This window comes from Oncorhynchus kisutch, unplaced genomic scaffold, assembly GCF_002021735.2.
Source record: "Oncorhynchus kisutch isolate 150728-3 unplaced genomic scaffold, Okis_V2 scaffold3385, whole genome shotgun sequence".
Lineage (NCBI taxonomy): Eukaryota > Metazoa > Chordata > Actinopteri > Salmoniformes > Salmonidae > Oncorhynchus > Oncorhynchus kisutch.
Window position 1 is genome coordinate 60,001 of NW_022265330.1, and position 16,559 is coordinate 76,559.

Below are 16,559 nucleotides of genomic sequence, written 5' to 3' on the forward strand. Positions count from 1 at the left end.
GCGGTGGCTGTCTCTCTGTGGCCGACTGACACCCTAGAGGGAGGGAGCGGTGGCTGTCTCTCTGTGGAAGAGGACCGACTGACACCCTAGAAGGAGGGAGCGGTGGCTGTCTCTCTGAGGACCGACTGACACCCTAGAGGGAGGGAGCGGTGGCTGTCTCTCTGAGGACCGACTGACACCCTAGATGGAGGGAGCGGTGGCTGTCTCTCTGAGGACCGACTGACACCCTAGAGGGAGGGAGCGGTGGCTGTCTCTCTGTGGAAGAGGACCGACTGACACCCTAGAGGGAGGGAGCGGTGGCTGTCTCTCTGTGGAAGAGGACCGACTGACACCCTAGAGGGAGGGAGCGGTGGCTGTCTCTCTGTGGAAGAGGACCGACTGACACCCTAGAGGGAGGGAGCGGTGGCTGTCTCTCTGAGGACCGACTGACACCCTAGAGGGAGGGAGCGGTGGCTGTTTCTCTGTGGAAGAGGACCGACTGACACCCTAGAGGGAGGGAGCGGTGGCTGTCTCTCTGAGGAAGAGGACTGACTGACACCCTAGAGGGAGGGAGCGGTGGCTGTCTCTCTGAGGAAGAGGACCGACTGACACCCTAGAGGGAGGGAGCGGTGGCTGTCTCTCTGTGGAAGAGGACTGACTGACACCCTAGAGGGAGGGAGCGGTGGCTGTCTCTCTGTGGAAGAGGACCGACTGACACCCTAGAAGGAGGGAGCGGTGGCTGTCTCTCTGAGGACCGACTGACACCCTAGAGGGAGGGAGCGGTGGCTGTCTCTCTGAGGACCGACTGACACCCTAGAGGGAGGGAGCGGTGGCTGTCTCTCTGAGGAAGAGGACTGACTGACACCCTAGAGGGAGGGAGCGGTGGCTGTCTCTCTGAGGAAGAGGACCGACTGACACCCTAGAGGGAGGGAGCGGTGGCTGTCTCTCTGAGGACCGACTGACACCCTAGAGGGAGGGAGCGGTGGCTGTTTCTCTGTGGAAGAGGACCGACTGACACCCTAGAGGGAGGGAGCGGTGGCTGTCTCTCTGAGGACCGACTGACACCCTAGAGGGAGGGAGCGGTGGCTGTCTCTCTGTGGAAGAGGACCGACTGACACCCTAGAGGGAGGGAGCGGTGGCTGTCTCTCTGTGGAAGAGGACTGACTGACACCCTAGAGGGAGGGAGCGGTGGCTGTCTCTCTGTGGAAGAGGACCGACTGACACCCTAGAGGGAGGGAGCGGTGGCTGTCTCTCTGAGGAAGAGTAACCATAGTAACACACCAAAACACCCTGTGCATGGTTTTACTGTTTCAGACATTTCCCTGGCTATGTAGTCAAGTAACCATAGTAACACACCAATAGGTTTTGCCAACATGCAACTTCCCCCAACATGTCTATGTTTTCCCTAAATGCTGCTGGGAGGATTCCTTGTTTCCTGCTTATTCCCTTCTGATGGTGTAGACTATATTACATAGATTTATTGTGATGGTGTAGGTAGACTATATTACATGGATTTATTGTGATGGTGTAGGTAGACTATATTACATGGATTTATTGTGATGGTGTAGGTAGACTATATTACATGGATTTATTGTGATGGTGTAGGCTATATTACATGGATTTATTGTGATGGTGTAGACTATATTACATGGATTTATTGTGATGGTGTAGACTATATTACATGGATTTATTGTGATGGTGTAGACTATATTACATGGATTTATTGTGATGGTGTAGGTAGACTATATTACATGGATTTATTGTGATGGTGTAGGTAGACTATATTACATGGATTTATTGTGATGGTGTAGGTAGACTATATTACATGGATTTATTGTGATGGTGTAGACTATATTACATGGATTTATTGTGATGGTGTAGGTATGGTGTAGGTAGGCTATATTACATGGATTTATTGTGATGGTGTAGCTAGACTATATTACATGGATTTATTGTGATGGTGTAGACTATATTACATGGATTTATTGTGATGGTGTAGGTAGACTATATTACATGGATTTATTGTGATGGTGTAGACTATATTACATGGATTTATTGTGAAGGTGTAGACTATATTACATGGATTTATTGTGAAGGTGTAGGTAGACTATATTACATGGATTTATTGTGATGGTGTAGGTAGACTATATTACATGGATTTATTGTGATGGTGTAGGTAGACTATATTACATGGATTTATTGTGATGGTGTAGGTAGGCTATATTACATGGATTTATTGTGATGGTGTAGGTAGACTATATTACATGGATTTATTGTGAAGGTGTAGACTATATTACATGGATTTATTGTGAAGGTGTAGGTAGACTATATTACATGGATTTATTGTGATGGTGTAGGTAGACTATATTACATGGATTTATTGTGATGGTGTAGGTAGGCTATATTACATGGATTTATTGTGATGGTGTAGGTAGACTATATTACATGGATTTATTGTGAAGGTGTAGACTATATTATATGGATTTATTGTGATGGTGTAGACTATATTACATGGATTTATTGTGATGGTGTAGGTAGACTATATTACATGGATTTATTGTGATGGTGTAGGTAGACTATATTACATGGATTTATTGTGATGGTGTAGACTATATTACATGGATTTATTGTGATGGTGTAGGTAGACTATATTACATGGATTTATTGTGATGGTGTAGACTATTACATGGATTTATTGTGATGGTGTAGACTATATTACATGTATTTATTGTGATGGTGTAGACTATATTACATGGATTTATTGTGAAGGTGTAGACTATATTACATGGATTTATTGTGATGGTGTAGGTAGACTATATTACATGGATTTATTGTGATGGTGTCGACTATATTACATGGATTTATTGTGATGGTGTAGGTAGACTATATTACATGGATTTATTGTGATGGTGTAGGTAGACTATATTACATGGATTTATTGTGATGGTGTAGACTATATTAGATGGATTTATTGTGATGGTGTAGACTATATAACATGGATTTATTGTGATGGTGTAGACTATATTACATGGATTTATTGTGATGGTGTAGGTAGACTATATTACATGGATTTATTGTGATGGTGTAGGTAGATTATATTACATGGATTTATTGTGATGGTGTAGGTAGACTATATTACATGGATTTATTGTGATGGTGTAGGTAGACTATATTACATGGATTTATTGTGATGGTGTAGACTATATTACATTGATTTATTGTGATGGTGTAGACTATATTACACGGATTTATTGTGATGGTGTAGACTATATTACATGTATTTATTGTGATGGTGTAGGTAGACTATATTACATGGATTTATTGTGATGGTGTAGGCTATATTACATGGATTTATTGTGATGGTGTAGGCTATATTACATGGATTTATTGTGATGGTGTAGACTATATTACATGGATTTATTGTGATGGTGTAGACTATATTACATGGATTTATTGTGATGGTGTAGATTATATTACATGGATTTATTGTGATGGTGTAGGTAGACTATATTACATGGATTTATTGTGATGGTGTAGGTAGACTATATTACATGGATTTATTGTGATGGTGTAGACTATATTACATGGATTTATTGTGATGGTGTAGGTATGGTGTAGGTAGGCTATATTACATGGATTTATTGTGATGGTGTAGCTAGACTATATTACATGGATTTATTGTGATGGTGTAGACTATATTACATGGATTTATTGTGATGGTGTAGGTAGACTATATTACATGGATTTATTGTGATGGTGTAGACTATATTACATGGATTTATTGTGAAGGTGTAGACTATATTACATGGATTTATTGTGAAGGTGTAGGTAGACTATATTACATGGATTTATTGTGATGGTGTAGGTAGACTATATTACATGGATTTATTGTGATGGTGTAGGTAGACTATATTACATGGATTTATTGTGATGGTGTAGGTAGGCTATATTACATGGATTTATTGTGATGGTGTAGGTAGACTATATTACATGGATTTATTGTGAAGGTGTAGACTATATTACATGGATTTATTGTGAAGGTGTAGGTAGACTATATTACATGGATTTATTGTGATGGTGTAGGTAGACTATATTACATGGATTTATTGTGATGGTGTAGGTAGACTATATTACATGGATTTATTGTGATGGTGTAGGTAGGCTATATTACATGGATTTATTGTGATGGTGTAGGTAGACTATATTACATGGATTTATTGTGAAGGTGTAGACTATATTACATGGATTTATTGTGATGGTGTAGACTATATTACATGGATTTATTGTGATGGTGTAGGTAGACTATATTACATGGATTTATTGTGATGGTGTAGGTAGACTATATTACATGGATTTATTGTGATGGTGTAGGTAGACTATATTACATGGATTTATTGTGATGGTGTAGGTAGACTATATTACATGGATTTATTGTGATGGTGTAGACTATATTACATGGATTTATTGTGATGGTGTAGGTAGACTATATTACATGGATTTATTGTGATGGTGTCGACTATATTACATGTATTTATTGTGATGGTGTAGACTATATTACATGGATTTATTGTGATGGTGTAGACTATATTACATGGATTTATTGTGATGGTGTAGACTATATAACATGGATTTATTGTGATGGTGTAGACTATATTACATGGATTTATTGTGATGGTGTAGGTAGACTATATTACATGGATTTATTGTGATGGTGTAGGTAGATTATATTACATGGATTTATTGTGATGGTGTAGGTAGACTATATTACATGGATTTATTGTGATGGTGTAGGTAGACTATATTACATGGATTTATTGTGATGGTGTAGACTATATTACATGGATTTATTGTGATGGTGTAGACTATATTACATGGATTTATTGTGATGGTGTAGACTATATTACATGGATTTATTGTGATGGTGTAGGTAGACTATATTACATGGATGTATTGTGATGGTGTAGGTAGACTATATTACATGGATTTATTGTGATGGTGTAGACTATATTACATGGATGTATTGTGATGGTGTAGGTAGACTATATTACATGGATGTATTGTGATGGTGTAGGTAGACTATATTACATGGATTTATTGTGATGGTGTAGGTAGACTATATTACATGGATTTATTGTGATGGTGTAGACTATATTACATGGATGTATTGTGATGGTGTAGGTAGACTATATTACATGGATTTATTGTGATGGTGTAGACTATATTACATGGATTTATTGTGATGGTGTAGGTAGACTATATTACATGGATTTATTGTGATGGTGTAGGTAGGCTATATTACATGGATTTATTGTGATGTTGTAGACTATATTACATGGATTTATTGTGATGGTGTAGACTATATTACATGGATTTATTGTGATGGTGTAGGTAGACTATTACATGGATTTATTGTGATGGTGTAGACTATATTACATGGATTTATTGTGATGGTGTAGGTAGACTATATTACATGGATTTATTGTGATGGTGTAGACTATATTACATGGTATTATTGTGATGGTGTAGACTATATTACATGGATTTATTGTGATGGTGTAGACTATATTACATGGATTTATTGTGATGGTGTAGACTATATTACATGGATGTATTGTGATGGTGTAGGTAGACTATATTACATGGATTTATTGTGATGGTGTAGACTATATTACATGGATTTATTGTGATGGTGTAGACTATATTACATGGATTTATTGTGATGGTGTAGGTAGACTATATTACATGGATTTATTGTGATGGTGTAGACAATTTTCCATGGATTTATTGTGATGGTGTAGATGATATTACATTTTGTGTTGTGTATTATGTGTTGCTGGTACATTACCAGGTCTGTGTTGTGTTGCTGGTTCATTAACAGGTCTGTGTTGCTGGTTCATTACCAGGTCTGTGTTGCTGGTTCATTACCAGGTCTGTGTTGCTGGTTCATTAATATCTCTCTCTTCATCACTCAATACCTAGGTTTACCTCCACTGTATTCACATCCTACCATACCTTTGTCTGTACATTATACCCTGATGCTATTTTATCGCCCCCAGAAACCTCCTTTTACTCTATGTTCCAGACGTTCTAGAAGACCAATTCTTATTGCTTTTAGCCGCACCCTTATTCTACTCCTCCTATGTTCCTCTGGCGATGTAGAGGTGAATCCAGGCCCTGCAGTGCCTAGCTCCACTCCTATTCCCCAGGCGCTCTCTTTTGACGACTTCTGTAACCGTAATAGCCTTGGTTTCATGCATGTTAACATTAGAAGCCTCCTCCCTAAGTTTGTTCTATTCACTGCTTTAGCACACTCTGCCAACCCGGATGTTCTAGCTGTGTCTGAATCCTGGCTTAGGAAGACCACCAAAAATTCAGAATTTTTAATTCCAAACTACAACATTTTCAGACAAGATAGAACTGCCAAAGGGGGCGGTGTTGCAATCTACTGCAAAGATAGCCTGCAGAGTTCTGTCCTACTATCCAGGTCTGTACCCAAACAATTTGAACTTCTACTTTTAAAAACAAGTCTCTCACCGTTGCCGCCTGCTATAGACCACCCTCTGCCCCCAGCTGTGCTCTGGACACCATATGTGAACTGATTGCCCCCCATCTATCTTCAGAGCTCGGGCACCCTCATAGATATCATCCTAACCAACTTCCCCTCTAAATACAGCTCTGCTGTCTTCAACCAAGATCTCAGCGATCACTGCCTCATTGCCTGCATCCGTAATGGGTCAGCGGTCAAACGACCTCCACTCATCACTGTAAAACGCTCACTGAAACACTTCAGCGAGCAGGCCTTTCTAATCGACCTGGCCGAGGTATCCTGGAAGGATATTGATCTCATCCCGTCAGTAGAGGATGCCTGGATATTTTTTTTTAAATGCCTTCCTAACCATCTTAAATAAACATGCCCCATTCAAGAAATTTAGAACCAGGAACAGATATAGCCCTTGGTTCTCCCCAGACCTGACTGCCCTTAACCAACACAAAAACATCCTATGGCGTTCTGCATTAGCATCGAACAGCCCCCGTGATATGCAGCTGTTCAGGGAAGCTAGAAACCATTATACACAGGCAGTTAGAAAAGCCAAGGCTAGCTTTTTCAAGCAGAAATGTGCTTCCTGCAACACTAACTCAAAAAAGTTCTGGGACACTGTAAAGTCCACGGAGAATAAGAACACCTCCTCCCAGCTGCCCACTGCACTGAAGATAGGAAACACTGGCACCACTGATAAATCCACCATAATTGAGAATTTCAATAAGCATTTTTCTACGGCTGGCCATGCTTTCCACCTGGCTACTCCTACCCCGGTCAACAGCACTGCACCCCCAACAGCAACTCGCCCAAGCCTTCCCCATTTCTCCTTCTCCCAAATCCATTCAGCTGATGTTCTGAAAGAGCTGCAAAATCTGGACCCCTACAAATCAGCCGGGCTATACAATCTGGACCCTTTCTTTCTAAAATGATCTGCCGAAATTGCTGCCACCCCTATTACTAGCCTGTTCAACCTCTCTTTCGTGTCATCTGAGATTCCCAAAGATTGGAAAGCAGCTGCGGTCATCCCCCTCTTCAAAGGGGGGGACACTCTTGACCCAAACTGCTACAGACCTATATCTATCCTACCATGCCTTTCTAAGGTCTTCGAAAGCCAAGTCAACAAACAGATTACCGACCATTTCGAATCTCACCATACCTTCTCTGCTATGCAATCTGGTTTCAGAGCTGGTCATGGGTGCACCTCAGCCACGCTCAAGGTCCTAAACTATATCTTAACCGCCATCGATAAGAAACATTACTGTGCAGCCGTATTCATTGATCTGGCCAAGGCTTTCGACTCTGTCAATCACCACATCCTCATCGGCAGACTCGACAGCCTTGGTTTCTCAAATGATTGCCTCGCCTGGTTCACCAACTACTTCTCTGATAGTTCAGTGTGTCAAATCGGAGGGTCTGCTGTCCGGACCTCTGGCATTCTCTATGGGGGTGCCACAGGGTTCAATTCTTGGACCGACTCTCTTCTCTGTATACATCAATGAGGTCGCTCTTGCTGCTGGTGAGTCTCTGATCCACCTCTACGCAGACGACACCATTCTGTATACCTCCGGCCCTTCTTTGGACACTGTGTTAACAACCCTCCAGGCAAGCTTCAATGCCATACAACTCTCCTTCCGTGGCCTCCAATTGCTCTTAAATACAAGTAAAACTAAATGCATGCTCTTCAAACGATCGCTACCTGCACCTACCCGCCTGTCCAACATCACTATTCTGGACGGCTCTGACTTAGAATACGTGGACAACTACAAATACTTAGGTGTCTGGTTAGACTGTAAACTCTCCTTCCAGACCCATATCAAACATCTCCAATCCAAAGTTAAATCTAGAATTGGCTTCCTATTTCGCAACAAAGCATCCTTCACTCATGCTGCCAAACATACCCTTGTAAAACTGACCATCCTACCAATCCTCGACTTTGGCGATGTCATTTACAAAATAGCCTCCAATACCCTACTCAACAATTTGGATGCAGTCTATCACAGTGCAATCCGTTTTGTCACCAAAGCCCCATATACTACCCACCATTGCGACCTGTACGCTCTCGTTGGCTGGCCCTCGCTTCATACTCGTCGCCAAACCCACTGGCTCTATGTCATCTACAAGACCCTGCTAGGTAAAGTCCCCCCTTATCTCAGCTCGCTGGTCACCATAGCATCTCCCACCTGTAGCACACGCTCCAGCAGGTATATCTCTCTAATCACCCCCAAAACCAATTCTTTCTTTGGCCGCCTCTCCTTCCAGTTCTCTGCTGCCAATGACTGGAACGAACTACAAAAATCTCTGAAACTGGAAACACTTATCTCCCTCACTAGCTTTAAGCACCAACTGTCAGAGCAGCTCACAGATTACTGCACCTGTACATAGCCCACCTATAATTTAGCCCAAACATCTACCTCTTTCCCAACTGTATTTAATTTATTTATTTATTTTGCTCCTTTGCACCCCATTATTTTTATTTCTACTTTGCACATTCTTCCATTGCAAAACTACCATTCCAGTGTTTTACTTGCTATATTGTAATTACTTTGCCACCATGGCCTTTTTTGCCTTTACCTCCCTTCTCACCTCATTTGCTCACATTGTATATAGACTTGTTTATACTGCATTATTGACTGTATGTTTGTTTTACTCCATGTGTAACTCTGTGTCGTTGTATCTGTCGAACTGCTTTGCTTTATCTTGGCCAGGTCGCAATTTGTTCTCAACTTGCCTACCTGGTTAAATAAAGGTAAAATAAAAAAATAAATTAAATTAATAGGTCTGTGTTGCTGGTACATTAACATGTCTGTGTTGCGTTGCTTGTTCATTACCAGGTCTGTGTTGCTGGTTCATTAACAGGTCTGTGTTGCTGGTGCATTACCAGGTCTGTGTTGTGTTGCTGGTTCATTACCAGGTCTGTGTTGTGTTGCTGGTTCATTACCAGGTCTGTGTTGTGTTGCTGGTTCATTACCAGGTCTGCGTTGCTGGTTCATTAATAGGTCTGTGTTGCTGGTACATTAACATGTCTGTGTTGCGTTGCTTGTTCATTACCAGGTCTGTGTTGCTGGTTCATTACCAGGTCTGTGTTGTGTTGCAGGTTCATTATCCGGTCTGTGTTGTGTTGCTGGTTCATTACCAGGTCTGTGTTGTGTTGCTGGTTCATTACCAGGTCTGTGTTGTGTTGCTGGTTCATTACCAGACAGCAGTATGTAGAGGTAGATTGTTAATATCCTGAGGCAAACTGATGACTTCAGACTGTGTTTTTCTTTAAGACCTCATAATCACATCACTGCTGCTACTGCTGCTGTTCCCACGCTGTCTGACGCTCAGCCCTGTTTCACTCAGCCCTGTTTCACTCAGCTCTGTTTCACTCAGCTCTGTTTTACTCGTCCCTGCTTTACTCAGCCCTGCTTTACTCAGCCCTGCTTTACTCAGCCCTGCTTTACTCAGCCCTGAGCCCTGCTTTACTCAGCCCTGCTTTACTCAGCCCTGAGCCCTGCTTTACTCAGCCCTGCTTCACTCAGCCCTGAGCCCTGCTTTACTCAGCCCTGCTTTACTCAGCCCTGCTTTACTCAGCCCTGCTTCACTCAGCCCTGAGCCCTACTTTACTCAGCCCTGCTTTACTCAGCCCTGCTTCACTCAGCCCTGAGCCCTGCTTTACTCAGCCCTGCTTCACTCAGCCCTGAGCCCTGCTTTACTCAGCCCTGCTTTACTCAGCCCTGCTTCACTCAGCCCTGAGCCCTGCTTTACTCAGCCCTGTTTCACTCAGCGCTGTTTTTCTCAGCCCTGTTTCACTTAGCCCTGTTTCACTTAGCCCTGCTTTACTCAGCCCTGTTTCACTCAGCGCTGTTTTACTCAGCCCTGTTTCACTCAGCGCTGTTTTACTCAGCCCTGTTTCACTTAGCCCTGCTTTACTCAGCCCTGTTTCACTCAGCGCTGTTTTACTCAGCCCTGTTTCACTCAGCGCTGTTTTACTCAGCCCTGTTTCACTTAGCCCTGCTTTACTCAGCCCTGTTTCACTCAGCGCTGTTTTACTCAGCCCTGTTTCACTCAGCGCTGTTTTACTCAGCCCTGTTTCACTTAGCCCTGCTTTACTCAGCCCTGTTTCACTCAGCGCTGTTTTACTCAGCCCTGTTTCACTCAGCGCTGTTTTACTCAGCCCTGTTTCACTTAGCCCTGCTTTACTCAGCCCTGTTTTACTCAGCCCTGCTTCACTCAGCCCTGTTTCACTTAGCCCTGTTTTACTCAGCCCTGTTTTATTCAGCCCTGTTTTATTCAGCCCTGCTTCACTCAGCCCTGTTTCACTCAGCCCTGTTTTATTCAGCCCTGCTTTACTCAGCCCTGTTTCACTCAGCCCTGTTTTACTCAGCTCTGCTTCACTCAGCCCTGCTTTACTCAGCCCTGCTTTACTCAGCCCTGTTTTACTCAGCCCTGTTTCACTCAGCCCTGCTTTACTCAGCCCTGCTTTACTCAGCCCTGGCTGGGGGACAGTGGATGAAGTTTATAAATGCTTGGCTGGGCTGGGGGACAGTGGATGAAGTTTATGAATGCCTGGCTGGATTGTGGGACAGTGGATGAAGTTTGTAAATGCCTGACTGGATAAAGTTTATTTGTGCCTGGGGTGGGCTGCTGGACAGTGGATACAGTTTATGAATGCCTGGCTGGGCTGTGGGACAGTGGATGCAGTTTATGAATGCCTGGCTGGGCTGGGGACAGTGGATAAAGTTTACGAATGCCTGGCTGGGCTGGGGGACAGTGGATAAAGTTTATGAATGCCTGGCTGGGCTGGGGACAGTGGATGAAGTTAATGAATGCCTGGCTGGGCTGTGGGACAGTGGATGAAGTTTATGAATGCCTGGCTGGGCTGGGGGACAGTGGATGAAGTCTATGAATGCCTGGCTGGGCTGGGGGACAGTGGATAAAGTTTATAAATGCCTGGATGGGCTGCTGGACAGTGCTCTCACACACAGACACACTAACACACATACTGAGACAAACACACTACCACACACATTAGAAGTTAAAACAAGTACCCCTCTCTCTCCCTTCCCCAAATCCTTACCTTCCCTGCAGTAGGTCCAGTGTCTGGGTACTCCAGTGTTCCAGTGTCTGGGTACTCCAGTGGTCCAGTGTCTGAGTACTCCAGTGGTCCAGTGTCTGAGTACTCCAGTGGCTCAGTGGTCCAGTGTCTGGGTACTCCAGTGGTCCAGTGGCTCAGTGTTCCAGTGTCTGGGTACTCCAGTGGTCCAGTGTCTGGGTACTCCAGTGGTCCAGTGTCTGAGTACTCCAGTGGTCCAGTGTCTGAGTACTCCAGTGGCTCAGTGGTCCAGTGTCTGGGTGGTCCTGTGGCTCAGTGGTCCAGTGTCTGGGTACTCCAGTATTCCAGTGTCTGAGTACTTAATAGCCTTAGTTCTCCTATGCTCCTCAAGGTGCTGGTAGTAGTGGTGGTGCTAAATGTCCGTTCTGTGGTGGAGCCATCCCCTGACAGGGTCTCCTCTCTCTCACTCTCTCGCTCTCTCTCTCTCTCTCTGTCTCTCTCTCTCTCTCCCTCTCTCTCTCTCTCTGTCTCTCTCCCTCTCCCTCTCTGTCTCTCTCCCTCTCTGTCTCTCTCCCTCTCCCTCTCTCTCTCTCGCTCTCTCTGTCACTCTCTCTCTCTCCCTCTCTCTCTCTCTCTCTGTCTTCTCTCTCTCTCTCTCTCTCTCTCTCTCTCTCTCTCTCTCTCTCTCTCTCTCTCTCTCTCTCTCTCTCTCTCTCTCTCTCTCTCTCTCCAGGAGCAGGCAGCGGTCTGACTGTCTCCTCTTCTCCCCCGCCAGGTGTACAAGAAGCAGGCAGCCTGCAGCCTGGGGGTTCTGGGCCAGAGGCTGGTGGAGCAGGAGGAGGACTTTGCAGGGAGGGCAGCCTCCTACCAGACAGAAATACAGCACCTCCAGAGGCTTCTACGAGACAAACAGCACGACCTGGACGGAGTGCTGCAGCAGAAAAGGTACCAGCCAGGGAAACAGGCAGACAGTCAGAGAACCAGGCAGCCAGCCAGGCAGCTACTCAGCCAGGGAAACAGGCAGACAGTCAGAGAACCAGGCAGCCAGCCAGGCAGCTACTCAGCCAGGGAAACAGGCAGACAGTCAGAGAAACAGGCAGGCAGAGAGACGGTAGCCGAGTCACACACAGGCAGGAGTAGTGAGCAGGCAGGCAGCCGAGTCACTAGCAACGCAAACCAATGACAGGCCCCCGGAGGGAGCGCAAGGTGGGGAGGAGGGGGAGTCAGCAAGCGCTTCTGCCTGGGCAAGACAGAACAGCTGCAGACTGTTTCTCTGTCTCTCTCTCACAGTCACTCCCTCTCTGTGTCACTCTCTCTCTCTCTGTTGTTCTCTCTCTCTCGGTGTTATGCCCTCTCTTTCTCTGTCTCTCTCTCACAGTCACTCTCCCTCTGTGTCACTCTCTGTTGTTCTCTCTCTGTTGTTCTCTCTCTCTCGGTGTTATGCCCTCTCTTTCTCTGTCTCTCTCTCACAGTCACTCTCCCTCTGTGTCACTCTCTCTCTCTCTGTTGTTCTCTCTCTCTCGGTGTTATGCCCTCTCTTTCTCTGTCTCTCTCTCACAGTCACTCTCCCTCTGTGTCACTCTCTCTCTCTCTGTTGTTCTCTCTCTCTCGGTGTTATGCCCTCTCTTTCTCTGTCTCTCTCTCACAGTCACTCTCCCTCTGTGTCACTCTCTCTCTCTCTGTTGTTCTCTCTCTCTCGGTGTTATGCCCTCTCTTTCTCTGTCTCTCTCTCACAGTCACTCTCCCTCTGTGTCACTCTCTCTCTCTCTGTTGTTCTCTCTCTCTAGGTGTTATGCCCTCTCTTTCTCTGTCTCTCTCTCACAGTCACTCTCCCTCTGTGTCACTCTCTCTCTCTCTGTTGTTCTCTCTCTCTCGGTGTTATGCCCTCTCTTTCTCTGTCTCTCTCACAGTCACTCTCCCTCTGTGTCACTCTCTCTCTCTCTGTTGTTCTCTCTCTCTCGGTGTTATGCCCTCTCTTTCTCTGTCTCTCTCTCACAGTCACTCTCCCTCTGTGTCACTCTCTCTCTCTCTGTTGTTCTCTCTCTCTAGGTGTTATGCCCTCTCTTTCTCTGTTTCTCTCTCACAGTCACTCTCCCTCTGTGTCACTCTCTCTCTCTCTGTTGTTCTCTCTCTCTCGGTGTTATGCCCTCTCTTTCTCTGTCTCTCTCTCACAGTCACTCTCCCTCTGTGTCACTCTCTCTCTCTCTGTTGTTCTCTCTCTCTCGGTGTTATGCCCTCTCTTTCTCTGTCTCTCTCTCACAGTCACTCTCCCTCTGTGTCACTCTCTCTCTCTCTGTTGTTCTCTCTCTCTCGGTGTTATGCCCTCTCTTTCTCTGTCTCTCTCTCACAGTCACTCTCCCTCTGTGTCACTCTCTCTCTCTCTGTTGTTCTCTCTCTCTCGGTGTTATGCCCTCTCTTTCTCTGTCTCTCTCTCACAGTCACTCTCCCTCTGTGTCACTCTCTCTCTCTCTGTTGTTCTCTTAATGCTGTTCTCTCGCTGTTGCTCTCTCTCTTTCTGATGTCCTCAATTGTCTTTCTTTAGTGCTCTCTCTCTCGCTCTCTCTCACTCTTTAATGCTCTCCTCTCTTCCCCCCCCCCTCTTTCTCTCTCTCTCTCTCCACTTTCCATCCCCTTTCTCTCCCTCTCTCTGTATCTCTCTCTCTCCTTAGTTCATGCTATTTTAATATTGAACCATCTAAATTCAGTTATGTTAACAGTAGCATGACAGAATTGATCCAACATTCCCCAAGCCTCCTACGGTACAGAGCAGGAGGACGATGACTTGGCAACACAGAAAGTTTGAGTGATTTGATTAGGGCGATTCTGACAGCATTCAATCATATTGTGAATGTCGATTTGATCAATTTCTCCCTGAGATGTAGTTGCCCTGTCTGTCTGTCTGTGATTGTTTGTCCGTCTATCAAGTCGGTCGAGCTGTCTGCCTGTCCATCAGTCTGGCTGTCTAGCTGTCTGCCTGTCCATCAGTCTGGCTGTCTGGCTGTCTGCCTGTCCATCAGTCTGGCTGTCTAGCTGTCTGCCTGTCCATCAGTCTGGCTGTCTGGCTGTCTGTCTGTCCATCAGTCTGGCTGTCTGGCTGTCCATCAGTCTGGCTGTCTGCCCATTTGTCTGTCTGTCTTTCTATCTATAGGGAGAGACCTTTAGTCTAGAATCTGTAGTAGTTTATATTTGAATAATTGTTTATTTCGGATGTTCTTTGTTACATTTGTGATGGATGACTTTTCTAGTAGTGGATGTAGTCTGTATCGTGACGTGACTACCATTAATGTGGATGTAGTCTGTATCGTGACGTGACTACCATTAATGTGGATGTAGTCTGTATCGTGACGTGACTACCATTAATGTGGATGTAGTCTGTGTCGTGACGTGACTACCATTAATGTGGATGTAGTCTGTATCGTGACGTGACTACCATTCATGTGGATGTAGTCTGTGTCGTGACGTGACTACCATTAAAGTGGATGTAGTCTGTATCGTGACGTGACTACCATTAATGTGGATGTAGTCTGTGTCGTGTCGTGACTACCATTAATGTGGATGTAGTCTATGTCGTGACGTGACTACCATTCATGTGGATGTAGTCTGTGTCGTGACGTGACTACCATTAATGTGGATGTAGTCTGTGTCGTGACGTGACTACCATTAATGTGGATGTAGTCTTTGTCGTGACGTGACTACCATTAATGTGGATATATTCTGTGTCGTGACGTGACTACCGTTAATGTGGATGTAGTCTGTGTCGTGACCACCATTAATGCGATGATGGCTATTCATCCAATTATTACGCGATTAAATTAATCATATAACAAATAATTAAGCATTAATTTGGGGCACCATGGAAAAAGTTTATTTGTGGATGTAGTCTGTGTCGTGACTAACATTAATGTGGATGTAGTCTGTGTACAGTTTCAGTTTTAACTCAAAAATATCAGAATATATTGCTATACTGTCATCCATCATTCATTTGCTCCTATTTCAGTCTCATTCTGATACGTCGTAATATCCTATATATCTGCACAAACCCTGGTCTCCATGATGAATCAGCGATAAATAATTCAGCCAATTTGTGTATTTACTAAATAACAAAATATGAAAGGTCACTAATCCGATATGAGGTCTTGTTACACAATGAAAAGTCCCTAGTGGACTAACCCGATATGAGGTCTTGTTACACGATGAAAGGTCCCTAGTGGACTAACCCGATATGACGGCTTGTTACATAATGAAAGGTCCCTAGTGGACTAACCCGATATGACGGCTTGTTACATAATGAAAAGGGGTGGGAAAAGAAAGAGCGACAAAGAAATTAAACTATCGTACTTACAGTTGAATAATATGCTCATCGTAAATATGGATAGTTATCACCCTAACAACCGCTCATTTGGACTTAGAAATGCAATGTACATATTTACGCTTGTATGTCTTTGTCGTCTCTCTCTGTTGAAATCGCCCGATCCGTCTGTGACGAATAGTTCGACAGAAAGTCTCTGGTTGTCCACCATGTCCTTTGTTCTGGAAGTGTCTATTTAGAATGGAAAAACGTCAGACCACACGGTGGTGGAAGTGAAATGCCCTTCCCCTCTCGTCCCCGTTAGACTGAATCCTTCAAAGGTACACACATGGTGGTACTCGGTCGAGTTTACTAGACTAGGGTGCTTAAACAATCTGGGGGGAAAAGAGGCGTTTCCTCCTTTTGGCATAATGTCTGTGCTCACGTGGGCGTGGTTACAGACTGGGTAAAACTTTACATTAAAAATAATTATAATTTAGAAGGCTAAAATCACATTTCATCTTCTCACAAATAGTTTCATATTTAATCATATAAGTTCCCCAACATTTAGATCTGATAACTAGGACGTATACATTGTTAGAATTACCATTATTTGGTTATACCGTTCTTAATGATATCACAAAACAACAATTTATTTGACATGATTATTGTTTTGAGCCCCACCAACCATTTCCCACATTTCTGTCTGTCTGACT

The 16,559-nt window shown here is 44.3% G+C and overlaps 2 protein-coding genes across 2 annotated transcripts in view; one reads left to right on the forward strand and one right to left on the reverse strand.

Moving 5' to 3' along the window:
• LOC109887528 (E3 ubiquitin-protein ligase RNF182-like) overlaps positions 1 to 12,090 on the reverse strand; it is an 18,108-nt gene extending 6,018 nt beyond the window's left edge. Inside the window, exon 1 of the mRNA XM_031820449.1 lies at positions 11,580 to 12,090. The gene's annotated coding sequence lies outside the window, so the exon portion shown is untranslated. The remainder of the gene's footprint in view (positions 1 to 11,579) is intronic.
• Positions 1 to 16,559, forward strand: part of LOC109881603 (centrosomal protein of 89 kDa) — a 73,508-nt gene that overhangs the window by 47,436 nt on the left and 9,513 nt on the right. Inside the window, exon 5 of the mRNA XM_031820429.1 lies at positions 12,331 to 12,500. Within this exon, the coding sequence (XP_031676289.1) occupies positions 12,331 to 12,500 (170 nt within the window). The remainder of the gene's footprint in view (positions 1 to 12,330; positions 12,501 to 16,559) is intronic.